The sequence below is a fragment of the Nothoprocta perdicaria genome, unplaced genomic scaffold (genome assembly GCF_003342845.1).
Source record: "Nothoprocta perdicaria isolate Ctin4 unplaced genomic scaffold, notPer1 scaffold_2, whole genome shotgun sequence".
Lineage (NCBI taxonomy): Eukaryota > Metazoa > Chordata > Aves > Tinamiformes > Tinamidae > Nothoprocta > Nothoprocta perdicaria.
In genome coordinates, this window is record NW_020455204.1 from 3244529 (window position 1) to 3259208 (window position 14680).

The window sequence follows — 14680 nt, forward strand, 5'->3', positions numbered from 1 at the left end:
CACGGCTTTATGTATAAACAGGTTATTTTCTTAACAGCGCAGCTAGTGAGACAGAGGGGCTTTTAAAATACCATTTAGAGTGGTTAATCCATGAAGATTTTTTTAAAAAAATGAGGGTGAGTTTTCTTGGGAGCCCTGTGTCAACCACGACAGCCCTGCCTGCCCAGCGGTTTTATCCATGCGGGCCATTCCCGGCTGGAGGYTCCGTGGTGCCCGTGAGGGGTCTCCGCTGGGCACGCTCGCCCCCTGCTGGGCTGTTGAGYGCCCTGGCAGTCGCCAGCGGTTGAGCAATGTTGGCTGCTGCCCTAGCCAGGGAGCTCCACCTAGTTCTCCRTTACAAATTGTACCAAATAGCACTTGAAACACTCAAAAATACTTCACAAATTGCAGCTTTTTTTTTTAAAGTCTTTGCAAGGTCATTGAGCTGCAGATACAGATGTAAATAGCTTCTGTGAAATAACGAGTGGACAGGATGGTTACAGTGTTCTTTGGCACTGAGGAATGATGAAGGGAGGCCTTGGGTACAAACTAAGACTAATATGATAGCAGTGTTCTGGCTAGCTGGATGGCAGACTTGGTCCGTGAAGAATAATTTTCCAATAAAAATAAAATCATCATAGGAAACAAAAATAGAAGACAAAAGGGTGTTTGTTTTCCCTTTGGCAAGAAGAGCAAAGTATTTAATAGCCTTTTGCATGTTCTAGAACGCACATGCAGGACCTGCAGGAGGTGACCCAAGATCTGCACTATGAGAACTTCCGTTCGGAGAGGCTAAAGCGAACGGGCAAGTGAGTACCTGGGCGTGAGCCTTGGGCTCCCGCGGCTGCTCTTCCCACTGTGAGACAGGGTGTATTCTTCCTCCTTACTAACCCCTCCCTTAACCCCARTTTCTGTCAAGATTTCATTCTGTAGGGGTCCTGGAGAATCATGTGAAATACTTTGTTAAAAGGATGTAATGACCAGCTAAGCAATATTATTGCAAACCGTGTTCTTGGTTTTATATCTGCTTSCCTTTTTCTCTTTGTGCTTTTTAAATGCAGTGTGTATAAAGAAGCACTGGTCAGCAAGCAGGTTTGCTTTCTGTTTGCTAGTGTCCACTTTGTAAGAAATAAACTTCACTGAGCCTATTTGAATAGGCCTTATAGGTRGGGTTCCTGGAAGCTAGAGAGAGAAGTTTAGCCCAGACAATATTTCTCTGTAGCATTTTTTTGTAAGGTTTCTGTCCTTGGCAGACCTAATGATCCCAAGGAAGGTACAACATAAACTTGTGCATTTTTTTTCCAACTGACTCTTTTCCCTGCTTTATTTTAAAGCTTATTTTTTATTTGTTTTTATTGTTATCCTAAGACTTCATGTCTTAAGTAGTCAGACTAATTTTGATTTTAAAGTATGAAAAAAATAGCTTTCACAGCTATTCCTCTGCTGCTTCTCTGACTGTTTTTGCACCATAGGTAGATGGCAGGAAATCTCTTGATTGGTCAAAAATATGTATGTATAGACCTATTTTTGCAGAAATTGCATTTTTGTGGAATGGAGGAAGAAAACTAGAGGATGGAAGAAACAAACCTATCAAGGTAGAGAGRATGGTGCTTCACAAAAACAAAACCTAACATTAAAGATTTTTTTTTCCTTGCCCATGAGAATGCATACAGACTTTTTTGTTTTTAGTTGTATTACCTAAAATGCAAATCTTGAATCTGTGCTAGGAGCTTTTTTTCTTCTGTATTTTATACCATCACTGTGGTGTTCTGTTCAGTAGGCCTGTTGAAGAAGAAGTTGTCGACAAGGATAGAATCCTCCAGCAGAAAGAGGCTGAGGTAAGAGAAAGCTTCTAAAATTGTATTTTATATGACATGACATGTTCTGATTTTGGTGTTCAGCATCCGCTACTGTATGCAGACAGTGTAAGATGGGAGCTGTGAAAAATAGGGACTTAAAGGGACCATGCAAATTACCCCTACAAACTGCTGTAGTGTAGAAAGTAGCCTGTAGACTYCTGATTATAAGCATCTTTCTTATCCAGTTTTGAAAGTAAGTACTTAAGTACCAAAATTGTACCATGTGCTGCTTTAATCATGGCATCTTGAGGTAGACCGACCACAGTAAAGTCCAATATTTCTATCATTGTTTAGTACAAGCACCTTTGTGGTAAAATTCTTCTGTGTCTTTTTGCTGTGGAGTTGGAAGATGTTTAGAGATTAACATCTCATGCTATAATTAAAGTAAATGCTGTAATGTAAAAGGCATTTATCAAAAAGTACAGAAGAGAGGACTCTCAAGACTATTTAATGGAGAAGATTCACAGATTTGAACGTTACCTCTGTGAGGAAATTTCAAGGAGAATGCTATGCARCTTGTAATGAGCAGTTTCCATGATCCTGTACTTTTTCTAATCTCAACTGTTTTGTGAACATAATGGCTTGCATGTTTTTCGTCTTAAATTTTTATCTTCAAGATTAATATTTGTACAAGTCCTTTATATCCTGGTGTTTTCACTCTATTGTCATATTCTGGTTTCAAATTATCAGTAAGCTCTTCAGCTTATATTTATGTTGAATTCTTAAAGGTTTGGAAATTATTAGCTCAGTATTTAAATTCAAGTACTGTATCGCCAGTGCTTATAACTGCTATTTTTGAAAAACGTAAGACTTTCCAATTGGAAAGTAGCATTGTTTCCTTCTTTTTTCAACTAAATTGATTTGGAGTAAGAAGTAAAATATGAGAAAATATCTTTTATCCAACRCACACAATCTGTGTTTTAAGGTATATGAAATATAGGTACCTAAGTCTGTCTCTTCTTCTTTTTTTTTTTTTTTTTTCTCCCCCTTAGCATCCAGGTTTAAAAATAGCTAATCCTGCCTGCCTGCCATGTTGGCATAATTAGCTGTTTCTGCATTTCCTTTCCGGAAAATTTTGTGCTGTTTATCACCATAAATAGTAGTTAATAATGTGATTTATTGGTGGATGAGACAGCTGCATTTTTTTCATTGTGTAATTCTGGTTCATCAACATAAGCACGTGTCATGGCCATGCATTTATGGCAGTGAAAATTTTGCAGCTATTCTGCACACCAGTTAACTGCCTCCCATTACTGATATATACTGAACATAAATGGACCTTCAGAATGCAAGGAACTTCTAAATTTTTTTCCTCTTAGTACTTCCAGGACTCAAGCCATAGATTTAGGCAACTTAAATGATAACTGTTTCTCCCTGATTTATTTAAACTGTACATTGTACATGCATAATAATTAAGTAGAAGTTTGATCCTTATAGAATTAACTGTTTTCAGGCTTATACCTGAAAAATTCTGTTATAACTGGGAAGAGTTAATATGGCAGACACATCATTAYGTATTGGTCTACTTTGGCCACTCTTTGCCAGTCTGCGTACATAATATGTGTGTGTCATGTAGTTTTTATGTAATATAGCTACGAGCATGAAGTTCTTGGCGGACAGTCTCTGGAAGTTCCCCCAGGGATTAATCAGCTCCGAGTAACTGCTGCTGAAGTTGCAAAGGATTATGTTGGAACTCAAAAAAACAAATAGTTTTTTTAACTTATGCCTTCAACTTATGCCTTCTATTGTCCCTAAGAGATCAAGAAGTTTTGCTCAATCTTCTGGAGATAAGCTGGTATGAAATCCCTTCATCCCCAAATCATCCTAAGTTTCAGACTGGGGAGGAAAGAGGCACAGAGGAAATGGGCTTGCATTCCACAGCCTTTGCAGAGAAAACAAATATCCATTTCCCCTCCTGTTTTGCATTCCCATCAGCAGTGGTGCTTGAAGTTCTATTTACAGTTTTGTGAGGTTTACATAACCTTGGAAGGAATGAGTGCTTGGGCTAGTGCCAGGATCATCATTAACAAGACATCACTTTTGCTAAATGATCTTTTATTATGGCAAAGGATGTGGTCCCTCATTTAAGCGTTTGGAACTACTAATCTGTCGTTTTGGATTTATTGCTCGGTCTGGTTGTGCTCTGTGTTTATCTGAAGTGATGCCCTTTTTCACTATCGGGAAGTGAAAATAACAGTAAAGTATCCATGTTCCTTCCTTGTAAGTATGTTGCATTTATTTTGTGACACTGATGTATAAATGGACCCCTTTAATCCATGTTAAGTGAAAAGTTTATAAAGTTGTCATGCTTTTTCTATTTTGGAATTCTCATAATACAAAATTTTCAAGGCTTGGAAAGGTGCTATTTCCAGAAAAATGCTATGGCCACGTTTACAAGAGAACAGCAATGGACAAGACTTCCCTCCCTGTTCAAGTGACCAACCTTGATGCTTTGAGCAAATGCCTTTATATCCCTGCTTCACTTTCCCTTCATATGAAAGTTTAAATTGCCAGATTTCAGGAGAAAAGATGTACGACTGTGTAGCAATTGCTGCCTTCAGTGAGGTTTGTGAGCGGTGGGCCAAGCAGTAAAGAATTAATCACAATCTTGAACTTGTTTTCCTCAAGCTTTCTGCTTGCTGAATTTTTGTTACTCATTGGTGGCATCAAGAGCCCTTGTAATAGGTTTGATATCGGTGATGCGGGAGGGGGGACAGCCAAGTGCTCTCCAGCCCTGGGTCTAGCAGCATGTGGATGAGGATGTGGGGAATGCTCACATGTGGGAGTAAGTGGTTGGAATTGCAGGTATTTGTGCAAGTATTCTCTTGAGGAGAGGAGGGAAGGAAAGATGAAAAGTATTAGTAGAGAGACAGCATGACTGCTGAGTGGAGGGAAATAAGAACATCTAGACAGTTTTTATTTATTTATATATTTTTTGGGAATGTTATTTTCCATTGTAGGGGAAGGAGATGTTCTGTGCAGGCCACTACAAGTTTCTTCTGTAAAGTGATCTAGTCTTAGTCCTGGGAGAACATCGTAAAAATAAAAATTTTGGTCACGAATTAGGAACTCCAGTCTATTGGAGGCTGGAATGGTGTTTTTTTTGAGTAATTATTTTTTCTTTTGAATTGCTCTTCAAGGGAGCAATGCTTGCTGCCAGTGCAGCACAGTGCTGTGACTGCAGCAGCTTCTGCTGTTTATAATGTCAATATATTTTATGAAGCTAGACATTTCTCTTGATTGTATATCCTCTTTCTATATAGCAACTTTGGGAGTGTTTTTCTTGTCCTCACTTAACAAGGTTAGTTGTACTCTTTGGTATTAAAAATATTTCTATCAAGCAGCAAGTTTCTTTTTTTCCATCTTGGTTTATACTTGCAGCCTCTTCTCTTGTGAACTTTCTTATATGAAAAAATGGACAAAAATAATCATGCTTGGAGTGGGAAGGAGGGTCTTGTTATTGGGAAGCAGATATTTTTTAACATTCCTTTTTCTGTTACCAATGAGGTTGTTCCTGAAGAGCCTCTCACCTTGGTCAGAAAAGAACCTGCACTGTGTAACACTCTTCTGTCTGTTGGGCAAAGCTTTATTTCATATGCAATCTCATAGATAGCAAAACTGTATGATTTGTGGTTTCTCTTAATGGCATGGCAGGTAGGAAGCAGTATGGTTCACTTTTCTTGAGAGTTAATTTTAGAATTCAAACACATCTTAAATGAAAATGCCCTATTTCTTTTCTGTGTAACTGCAGTGCTGCTAGGTAGTTACTTGACATTTTGAATTTGATTTCTGTCCTGAAATGAACTGTAAAGAAGATGAGGTTTGTATTAACATTAACTTAATATTAACACTTGGCCACTAGATATCAAAACACTTCTAGAAACCAAAAGGCAAAATCTTCCTACAAGCTTACCCAGTATTGGAGCAGAGGTGATTTCCTAATTAATCTATCCTGTCTTGCATTTGAGTCATATGCAGCGTAGGATTTCTTTCATAGTATGTGGATGCCTTTGAATTTATTAAAAGCAGGGGAAAAAAAAAAAGATTGAGATATATTTAGATTTTAAAATGTGATGTTGCCTCGTAGTGAAATGCAGTGTTAGAGCAGATCACCATAATACATGCAGAGCATCAGAATCTTTCCCTGTGATTATTGAATAGTTTCTATTTTGGGAGTGTTCCAGGGCTCAGCTTGGAGCACTCTTGGGAAGCTCAAGCAGGCAAGATTCCAGCAGCCTAGTTGGCTTCTGCTGGAAAGCCTGCAGAGAGGCAGGTCAGAAGACCAGGTGTCTTACGTTTTTATATGTGATCTCTGAAGCTTTTTTTTTTCTTGGGCCATCAAATCAACTCAGTTTTCTAATTTCTGAGATTTATTTGCCCTTTTTTTTGTTCTTACGAAGCTATGGGTCATCCTTTTTGATCAGGATTACTTTAGGTGCCTAGCAGTAAGATGCAAATAGGTATATAAGAATTATTACATGCTTTTTTTTTTTTATTTCACTCTGTATGTTCCTGTGTAAGTCTTTTTTGTCTGAATATAGCTGATGCTACAGTTATGGGAATCTCAATTGACCTCTCCTGAACCCTATGCAACTTCAGCAGGAGACAGCTACCAGTATCCAAGCCAAGTAGTACAGATGAGCTCTGGTATCTCTAGCTACACTACAACTCAGCTGCTGACAACAGTTCAGCTACTGACTGTTCCCAAAAGCTGTATCTGAGGCCAGGCAAGAAAATGTGATACAGCAGCATGTGGTTAACACCCCTGTTTGCCATGCTTTCCTCTAACCTGGTAGAGGAGTTGCAGCTCAACACCAAGCGCGTAGTGCAGACTCCTCTAAGCTGGATCTAATGAAGGAACCAGTGGCTAATACGATTCATCAAATGACAATATAGGAGAACTTGTTAAGCATAGTGTTGCTTTTTGACTTGAAGAGGGCTTTTATTTGGGCTGAAAATAAATGAAACTCGTTCTATAAGAAGTTATTTCTGAAGGAAAAGAAAGCTTAACAACAGTGTATTAGAACTACACAGTTATTTTCTTGAAATATAATGAAAATTTATGAAACTACAGCAGATTATTATGTGATCTTTTGTTTGAAAGGGACTTGTGTTTTGTATGATGTTGATGCATAGAAATTGCAGCCTGTCTCTTTTCCCGTTTGTAAGATGTGCAGTTGAACATGCACAGTTTCTTCAGCTGTGCTGGAAGGCAGTACCACCTTAATTGTGAAGCAGATTAGATGTATTTGCATTTACGTTTTGAAATTCTGTCTTACTGTTTCTTATTCTCTTTTAGAATTTTTTTATGTTTTTTTTTTGGGGAAAGAAAAAAGTATGTTACATAACTAGATTTCTTATGAGTAGGAAATGAACTTACCAGTGTCTTAAGAAAAGCAGCAGCTATTTCCAAGAAAATATCATCATTTAGATTTAAAAATATTGGAGCTTAATATGTTTAGTCTGCCTTTCAAAATTTTGTAAATGTCATTTTATTTTCGTTTTCAAGTAGTTTGTAAATTCGGTCAACAAGTTTGGCTGTTGCTGTTGCTACAAACTTGTGCAATTGTCTGGTTAGCCAGAGCAAAACAGAAGMGCCACAAGAGCACGATTCGTGCCCCGTATTATGCTCCAAGCACTTGCATCAGGACGAAGTTGCTTCAGCTCGCTTGAGCAATGTATCTGCAAACACATAAGGAAGGATGTGTTTTTTCCAGAATAGATTTTAAGTTACCAGACTGCAAACGTAGTTATCTTTAAAATATTTGGATTTTATTACTGAATTCTTAATTTTTTAATGAAGTTTATGTGAAATGTAGATTTAGTGCTGTAGAGAATCTGACATGGGAAGAATGAAGTATTGAGTTAGAACTTAAATGAACACTTCCAGCTCATAAAGAGTCAAATAGAGTCTGCTTTCTACCGTGGAAGAAAAGATTTGAAGATTCCAGGGTTTTGGATGTCTTCTGTTGAAAACAGAGCAGTTGTGTGACCTGTCCTAGACACGTGGGTGTGTTTTCTCTTACAGCTCCGCCGCATGCAGGAGATGATTGCCCAGATGCAAGCCCAAATGAGGATGAAGCCTGGTGATGATTAAGATGCTTGACATCTGGGTGCACTAGGTATGATTTCCTGACTTTTATGCTCCTCTTATGTAAGGCTTTTGCAATGATTGTTTTTAATTTCTTACTCTGGACTTGTGTTTACAGTAGTTTGAGAAAAATTAAGATGGGTGATGTTCTGGGTGGTCTAGGAAAAAAGATGCTACTTTTCCAGCTATCCTTAAGAGCTAAGATAAATGCTTATCTTAGGTGTCTTATTTTTGGCTCCTCTGCCTTTGCAAGCAGTGCTCAGAAACTTAATTTACTTATATGGAAGCAAAAGCAGAGTGTTTTAGGGCAGACTGCTGAGTTAATACTTTTTCCCCCCCAAAAAAGAAAAATTAGACAAACTGTCTGCATTGAGTGAATACAGTCTTCCCTGGCGTTAAAAACTGTATATCATATATTAGCYGGAATCAGAGTGAATGAAGAAAGAAGTTAGTAGTAAATATTCATGCTTTCTTCAAAATGAAGCTTTTGTAGCACAGCCTTTTTAAAAAAATGCAGTAGTAAAAAGTAGAAGGATTCTTGTTATTATTGCTTAATACTTTAGTTTAGCAGTTTTGATTGCTGGTCTTCTGGAATGTAAAGCTTGAATAAAATGGATTATATTATCCCTTATGACCCTGTGGCAGCTGCCAACATTCCAAGCCTAAAATAAGGAGATTTTTGTTGCCTTTATTTGAACCTTCAGTCTTCCTGTTTATATTTAAAAAAAAAAAAAAAAGTCTCGTAGGGAATAAGTTTATCCACTAGATTCCATTTTAAACAGACGCTGATGATTTTACAGGTATGTATACTTTGATACTCAGGTATGTGTATCCTTGAGTGAAGTAGTTAAGGGAAAAAGTAATTCAAACTCTCATTTCCTACTGAAAATGAGGAGGAAAGTCTGCAAACAGAGGAGACTTCAGATCATGTTTTCCAGCTGCCAGGCTACACACAAGCTCCCAGAGCGGGGTGTCTAAGCACTGAGATAGTTCTTGTTGCTGACCAAGCAGTGTAGGCAATAGCAGAGTCTGACTCTGTTCTTCCTTTCTCAGAAAGGATGTGAGTTTTATAGCCTCTTAAATGTCTTAAAACTGAAGATTACTCTTATAGACTGAATTCTGACCACTTGTGAAAAYAGCTGTTTTATATAGAAATCTTATACACTGTTTTTTCTGCAAAGGAGCTCAATTTGATTAAACTGATCCTGGGAGGAGAAGAAAAACGAAACAAAAACAACATAAATCTAATGTCCGTAATTATGACTTGCAGAGCGGAATGACTAGAGATGCAAGTACTTTCAGAGCTCTCTTTCCCAGTTTTTAGATACTCATTTGCTGTGAAATTTAGTAGCTTAGGGCTAATGGGATGATGTATTCCCAGTAATGCTACTTTGCAGATACCTGAAGACTAGAGAGAAAGGAGGCGATGGAATAAGAAGTTTACTAAAACGTAAAGCAGATTTAATTTGGTGGTTCCATTCCATTGAAATACTTCCTTTTGGCTGTTGAAACAAGGCTATGGGAACTCCAGCAGCATTTTTACTAGTTTCTGGATTTGTCTGACATGAGCAGCTCTTACAAAAGGATGGATTTTTTCAAATGAAAGGAGGTTGTTTATGGAGGTTTCTTCCCTTCTCTGTTTCTGAAAGAAGCAGCTTTGCAATCTGTTTTTCCCCTCTTGTTCTCACAAATTTGGATCATCTCTTCTACTCAGCTTTGAGATCATATTGGGACACAATAATAACAGAAGCCAGACTATGGAAAACAAATATAGCCAGCTGGAAATGCAGTTATGGTTAGGGAAATGCAATCAGAGAAGAAAAAAACCTTGCACTTAAAATATCTGTAGGATGTTAGAAATTCTTTTTGTATAGCTCATGATTTCCATGATTTCCATGAGTATTTATAAGCATCATGAGCTTAGTAATACTGCTCTGGTTCTTGATAAGAGCAGTAGTAAAGGCACCAAATGGTTCTTTTTAACAGTGAATTGTGATCATTTAACAAAGCAACACAAAGCATTGGCATAGCAACCTTCCTTCTAATGCGGTGCTGGTGAATGCTGAAATTATCTKATGAAAAAGAGCATTTGAGAAAGTAAAGGTTGTTTTGTAGTTTTTGGCAGCTAAAATTCAAAGCCTAGAGAATGAGAAGCTAAAGCAAATGTTTGGTGGTTGGAGCAACCACCTGGCAGCAGCTGCTTCTCTTGCTAGAAGAGATTCTAGCACCATCAACCTGCACCTCCTTTCAGTTCTCCTAGGTTTGGATTTATGCTAGTTAATTGGGACAGGTTGAGCAAGTTTCTCTTTCCCTGAGAACTGACTTCCAATGGAAATAACTATTTTTCCTTTATTAAGGTATGACTGAAGTGCTGAGCTTAAGAGTAGCTCTTGGAGTGGTGGGACATGAAGTTGGCTTGTATGAAAAGATCTAGCAGGGACCTTGAGAGCCACCTCATAGCTGCTGTGTCCCTGCCTTGATTGTAACCAAGTTGCTAAAGAGACTTCAGGTGACTTTTGTTGTCCCCTGAGTGTTACATGGTTGGGGAAGGGAAAGATGAGGTGGAAGAGTCCAGCTTTAATTCATCCTGTAACTCTTCCAGCCTCTTTCCTCTATGAAAAGAAAATAGTTGCTCACTTTGCAAGGTTGTTACTTTAATAAATATAAAATTGGAATTCTCTGTATGAAATTCACTGTGAAACTTCAACTCATTTGATCAGTGCTAGGGGATTGCAGTCTTGTTTTTAAAGCTTTTAATAATCCTTGAGGTATAGAGCAATAAGACTCTCATTTGAGTTTGCTCATCCAGCAATAATCTTTTACACATCCCTGTTAGTCCGCACTGCTCCCAACTGGTAGAACAGTTGTGTTTCCTATAATAAATGGAACGTAATAAAAGATGATATTTTGCTTGGATTATAACATTGGCTCTTTCACAGCATCTGACTCTGGACTTTGACCRGAAATAAAACTGACTTAGCTTTCTTCCCAATCACTAGAATCACTTTAAGTGATAGGCTTAAGCAATATTTCTTTCCTACAGTTTTTTATTAATATGCTCAATTAGTCTGAAACATTAGCAGGATATGTAAACCTCCTTGCTAAATTACTGTCTGTCTGCTGACTCTTCAAGAATCCTGCTTGCAATTTTTTCCCTCTCCTTTGGCCAGATCCCAGTGAACTGGTGCTCTGCCTGGTACAGCTGCTACAAAGGGTGAAGGGAGATACTGCCAGAACTCCTAGTGGGAATGCGCTCCTGGGTCTGGGCAGGTGTAAAGGGCCATCAAGTTCATGCCAAAATTKCCATGGCTTCATAGTGGCAGCCCTTTGCCAACTAAACATTTTCATAGCAGTTTATTATATATTTTTTTTTTCTGGAGCTTGGAGCCTGGTAAGTGGATATTAAAGCTGATGAGCATCCTCTATTTACTAATAAACCCTGAACGTGGTTCGAAGGCCAATTGGTAACTGTGTATTTGGCTGCTGACAGTTTCTATGGGGAAATAAAAGATTTTGCTAGAGTCTAGCAATGGGAAATGGAACAAACTTGAAGCAGTCAATTGCAAATGTCTRAAATAACAGTAACCCAAAATAAGGACTGTGCGTGACAGAATGAGTCAAAATTAGCTAGCACAGTGACGTCTGTGATGTTCAGTACTCCTATTCTTTTTGTTATTCCAGGAGTTGCAGCAAAGTTTACAAATGCTTTGTGTCTAATATGGAATCTGCATGATTTAAACATAAAACACAAGTCTTGTGAAAACACTTTTCTCAAAATTCCTGCTAGTGATTGGACAGTATAAATGCAGGAGCTGCAGCATAAAATGGTGCTATTTGAAAAAAAAAAGAATTTGGGTCAGTGAGAAAATACAACTGCTTATAAAGCAAATTTCTCTCACTGGGAATACAGAGTAGGCAGGAGAGATGTGAAGTTGCTCTCTGATGTGATATTCCATCCAGGAAGCAGCAACCTGCACAGTCATGGGATTCCTGCCTACTTGAATGTGTGTGTCAGTATCAGTGTTTGTTATGTGAGACTCTTCAATTTTAGTGAAATAAAACAGAGGAGAAAATTTGTAGAGAATTGTGTCAACCTAATGTGTCATAAAGTGTTGTCCTAACATGATTAAGAAAGAACCATGAAATGAATCCACGCTGGGAATGCAGTGAATGTGCAAACTTAATTTGTCTGGGTATTTCTTCCAAATAYGGCTGTTGGGTTGCCAGTGTTGGTAGTATCAGGCAACGGGTGCACTTGCAACCAGAGTCACCTTGTTTATTGGAAGCTCAGGTCTTTCCATAAGTCTGACACATGAGTCACCATCTCCTTTCGAGACACTTCCAGTGCAGAGATGCGTCTTTGAATTAGCTGGACAGCAGCAGAAATTCGGTTCCTCTTTGGCCCCTGGAGCGCAGTGCAGTGTGACGGGCRGCGTTCAGTCCCGGCGGAGGGACTCGGACTCGGAGCCGCAGCGGAATCTCGTCCCGCTCTGCGAGGTGGTGGCCACGGGGAGCRTTAGGTGCCTGCCTAGTGAACAGGATTCCCTCTGCGAGTGCCGCGGGGAGCAGTGGACCTTGGCTCTCAACTGTCCCCATCCCCTCTGTAATTAGTCCCTGTAGTCCGAGCGGGCTGTGCTGTCACTTTACAAATGAGTTCTTCGACATGCTATTTTCTAAGATGTTTCTTTTGTCCTATTYGGATGAATCTTTAAACTTAGCATTTTTTCCTATTCTGAATGAGTAGTTTTGTGCTGGAAGAATTTGAGGTGTCTCCAAGTTCCAAATTTGTCACAGATTTGAAGAGGGAGCAGGGTTTTTGCAAACATTTTTGAAATTGTAGGACACTAACTCTTTTACCATATGAATACTGCTGTACAAATGCTTGCTTGCTTTCATGTTAGGTCTGAGCAGTGTTATAGGAGAGTATGTCTATAACATCAAGCTGGTTACTTTTAGTTGTGCTTAGATGAGCAGTGGTGTTAAATTTAGCTTTTCTAACTAGAAGTACTGCTTCCTGCAGCAGGCTGAGCTTGGTTTGTGTGCAGTACCATGTAGCTGAGCCGTAACACAGCTTGTGTGTTCTCACAGGCTGAAGGGAGAGTGGGTGCTTAAGAAAATAAGCAACTAAAAATAGATTCTCATTTCTCTGTTCTTATTAGAGATTTATGATAAATATTTAGGGCCGAACTGCATCAAGAAATTCCTACTGTTGTCGTCTTCTTGGGTGGATTCGAGTTCCAGCGCAGCTCCCTGCAGTCAAGACTTGAGTTTTTGGCTCTCTTGATTTGGCTCCTTTGCTAGGAGAGGGCCAGATGCCTAAAAACACAGTGACCCTGTTGGGAGTTTGTCTGTTCTAACGCCCTGTTTTCCGCTCTCGTTCGCAGCAGCTTCTCTAATGGATGGGTGCTCTCTTTTCTTTGACCGAATGGTAACGCTCAAATGCAAAAGCTGGATGCTACAGACCAAGACCTGCATTAAAACAAACACAAAGTCTGAAGATTGTGTTGTAAAACAGCTTATTTTATATATTCAATGTTAATCAAGTTATACTGTATCTTTTTGATTCTTTTGGTAACACTGTCTTCATACTTAGAAATGTGGGTATGCAGTCCCTTCCKATACCTTTGGATACAGAAACTGATATAGTACTTGTTTGGATTAGTGATTGTGATGGGTTTGAGGAGTTAATCGTGTTTCTGCTAGGTTATTCTGAACAGTTTCGTGATTAATACTAAAAGATTTTGTGGCTTGTTTACGGTAAATGTATGTATTTGCACAATATCCTAACTTTCATTTGTCATTTTAAACCATTATGTATTGTATCATTAGTTTATTCATAACTTTTATCGTGCTTTGGTTACTTTTGTAGCTTTATATCCGGTGACTTATATGTACCGTATGAGAAAATGTACAAGATGCTGATTCACCAGTGATGCAGAGAAGCTGAAGTTTCTAAATCATTGTGCCTTAAAATGTTATAAACACTGTGCATGCCAAAAGCTTTCATGGATGCCTCTGAAGATTTGTCTTCAGATTTTCAAGTATTGCTTGCAAAAATTTCTATCAAAGGCATTTTTAACCTGTCAGCTGAGTGATGGCATGTACTGAACTTTTTATATATCATAACACTAATTCTCATTGAAGATTTTGTTATAAATTGTATGAACATGGAGGGGGGAAATTGTTTTTTAGCTAACCCGTCAAATGTCCTCGCTGCATCATGCACAGTGCATACTCAAAGCATATATGGTATTTATCCTGGGGAGACAATTGCTTTAATATAATTCCAAAACAACTTTTAAAAATGCTTTAGTTGGAAGGTAGGTGGCAAGTCTTTGTATCTACCTTTCTTCAGCAAAGTTCATTAGAGGCATACTGATATCTTTTAGGAAAACTCTGATCTTACGCCTTGGTTTGTAAAATCATAAGTGTTGGTATTTCCTTTATGTCATTACTAAGTATATGGCTACCTTTTGCATGCTTTTGTAATCTTATGTATACATATAAATGTAAATTATTTTGCAAATACAGATTGAGACACTTTGTCTTCTCTACTAAATGGGACGTCTTTCATGTAATGATTAGTGCTAATTCTGGCGTCTGGCAATGACTGTTTAATCAGAACAGCATTGCTAAATCACTTGCTTCACAGGGATGCATGTTTGGCTTGTTTGGAGTTAAACTTTATAAAATGGACATAATGTGGTAATCTCAGAGGCTGCTGGAGTGAACTTGAAAGAAGAAATGAGGT

At 38.4% G+C, this 14680-nt stretch overlaps 1 protein-coding gene across 4 annotated transcripts in view; it reads left to right on the forward strand.

Annotated features, from left to right (window-relative positions):
* LOC112946089 (septin-2) overlaps positions 1 to 14448 on the forward strand; it is a 31958-nt gene extending 17510 nt beyond the window's left edge. For 2 of the 4 annotated variants that reach the window (XM_026037839.1, XM_026037838.1), the window contains exons 10-13: positions 705 to 788; positions 1757 to 1817; positions 7867 to 7960; positions 13314 to 14448. In XM_026037839.1, the coding sequence (XP_025893624.1) occupies positions 705 to 788; positions 1757 to 1817; positions 7867 to 7935 (214 nt within the window). In that variant the 3' untranslated portion in view covers positions 7936 to 7960; positions 13314 to 14448. The remainder of the gene's footprint in view (positions 1 to 704; positions 789 to 1756; positions 1818 to 7866; positions 7961 to 13313) is intronic. The other 2 variants (XM_026037840.1, XM_026037842.1) reach the window with 2 other exon arrangements.
* The last annotated feature ends 232 nt before the right edge of the window (positions 14449 to 14680 follow it).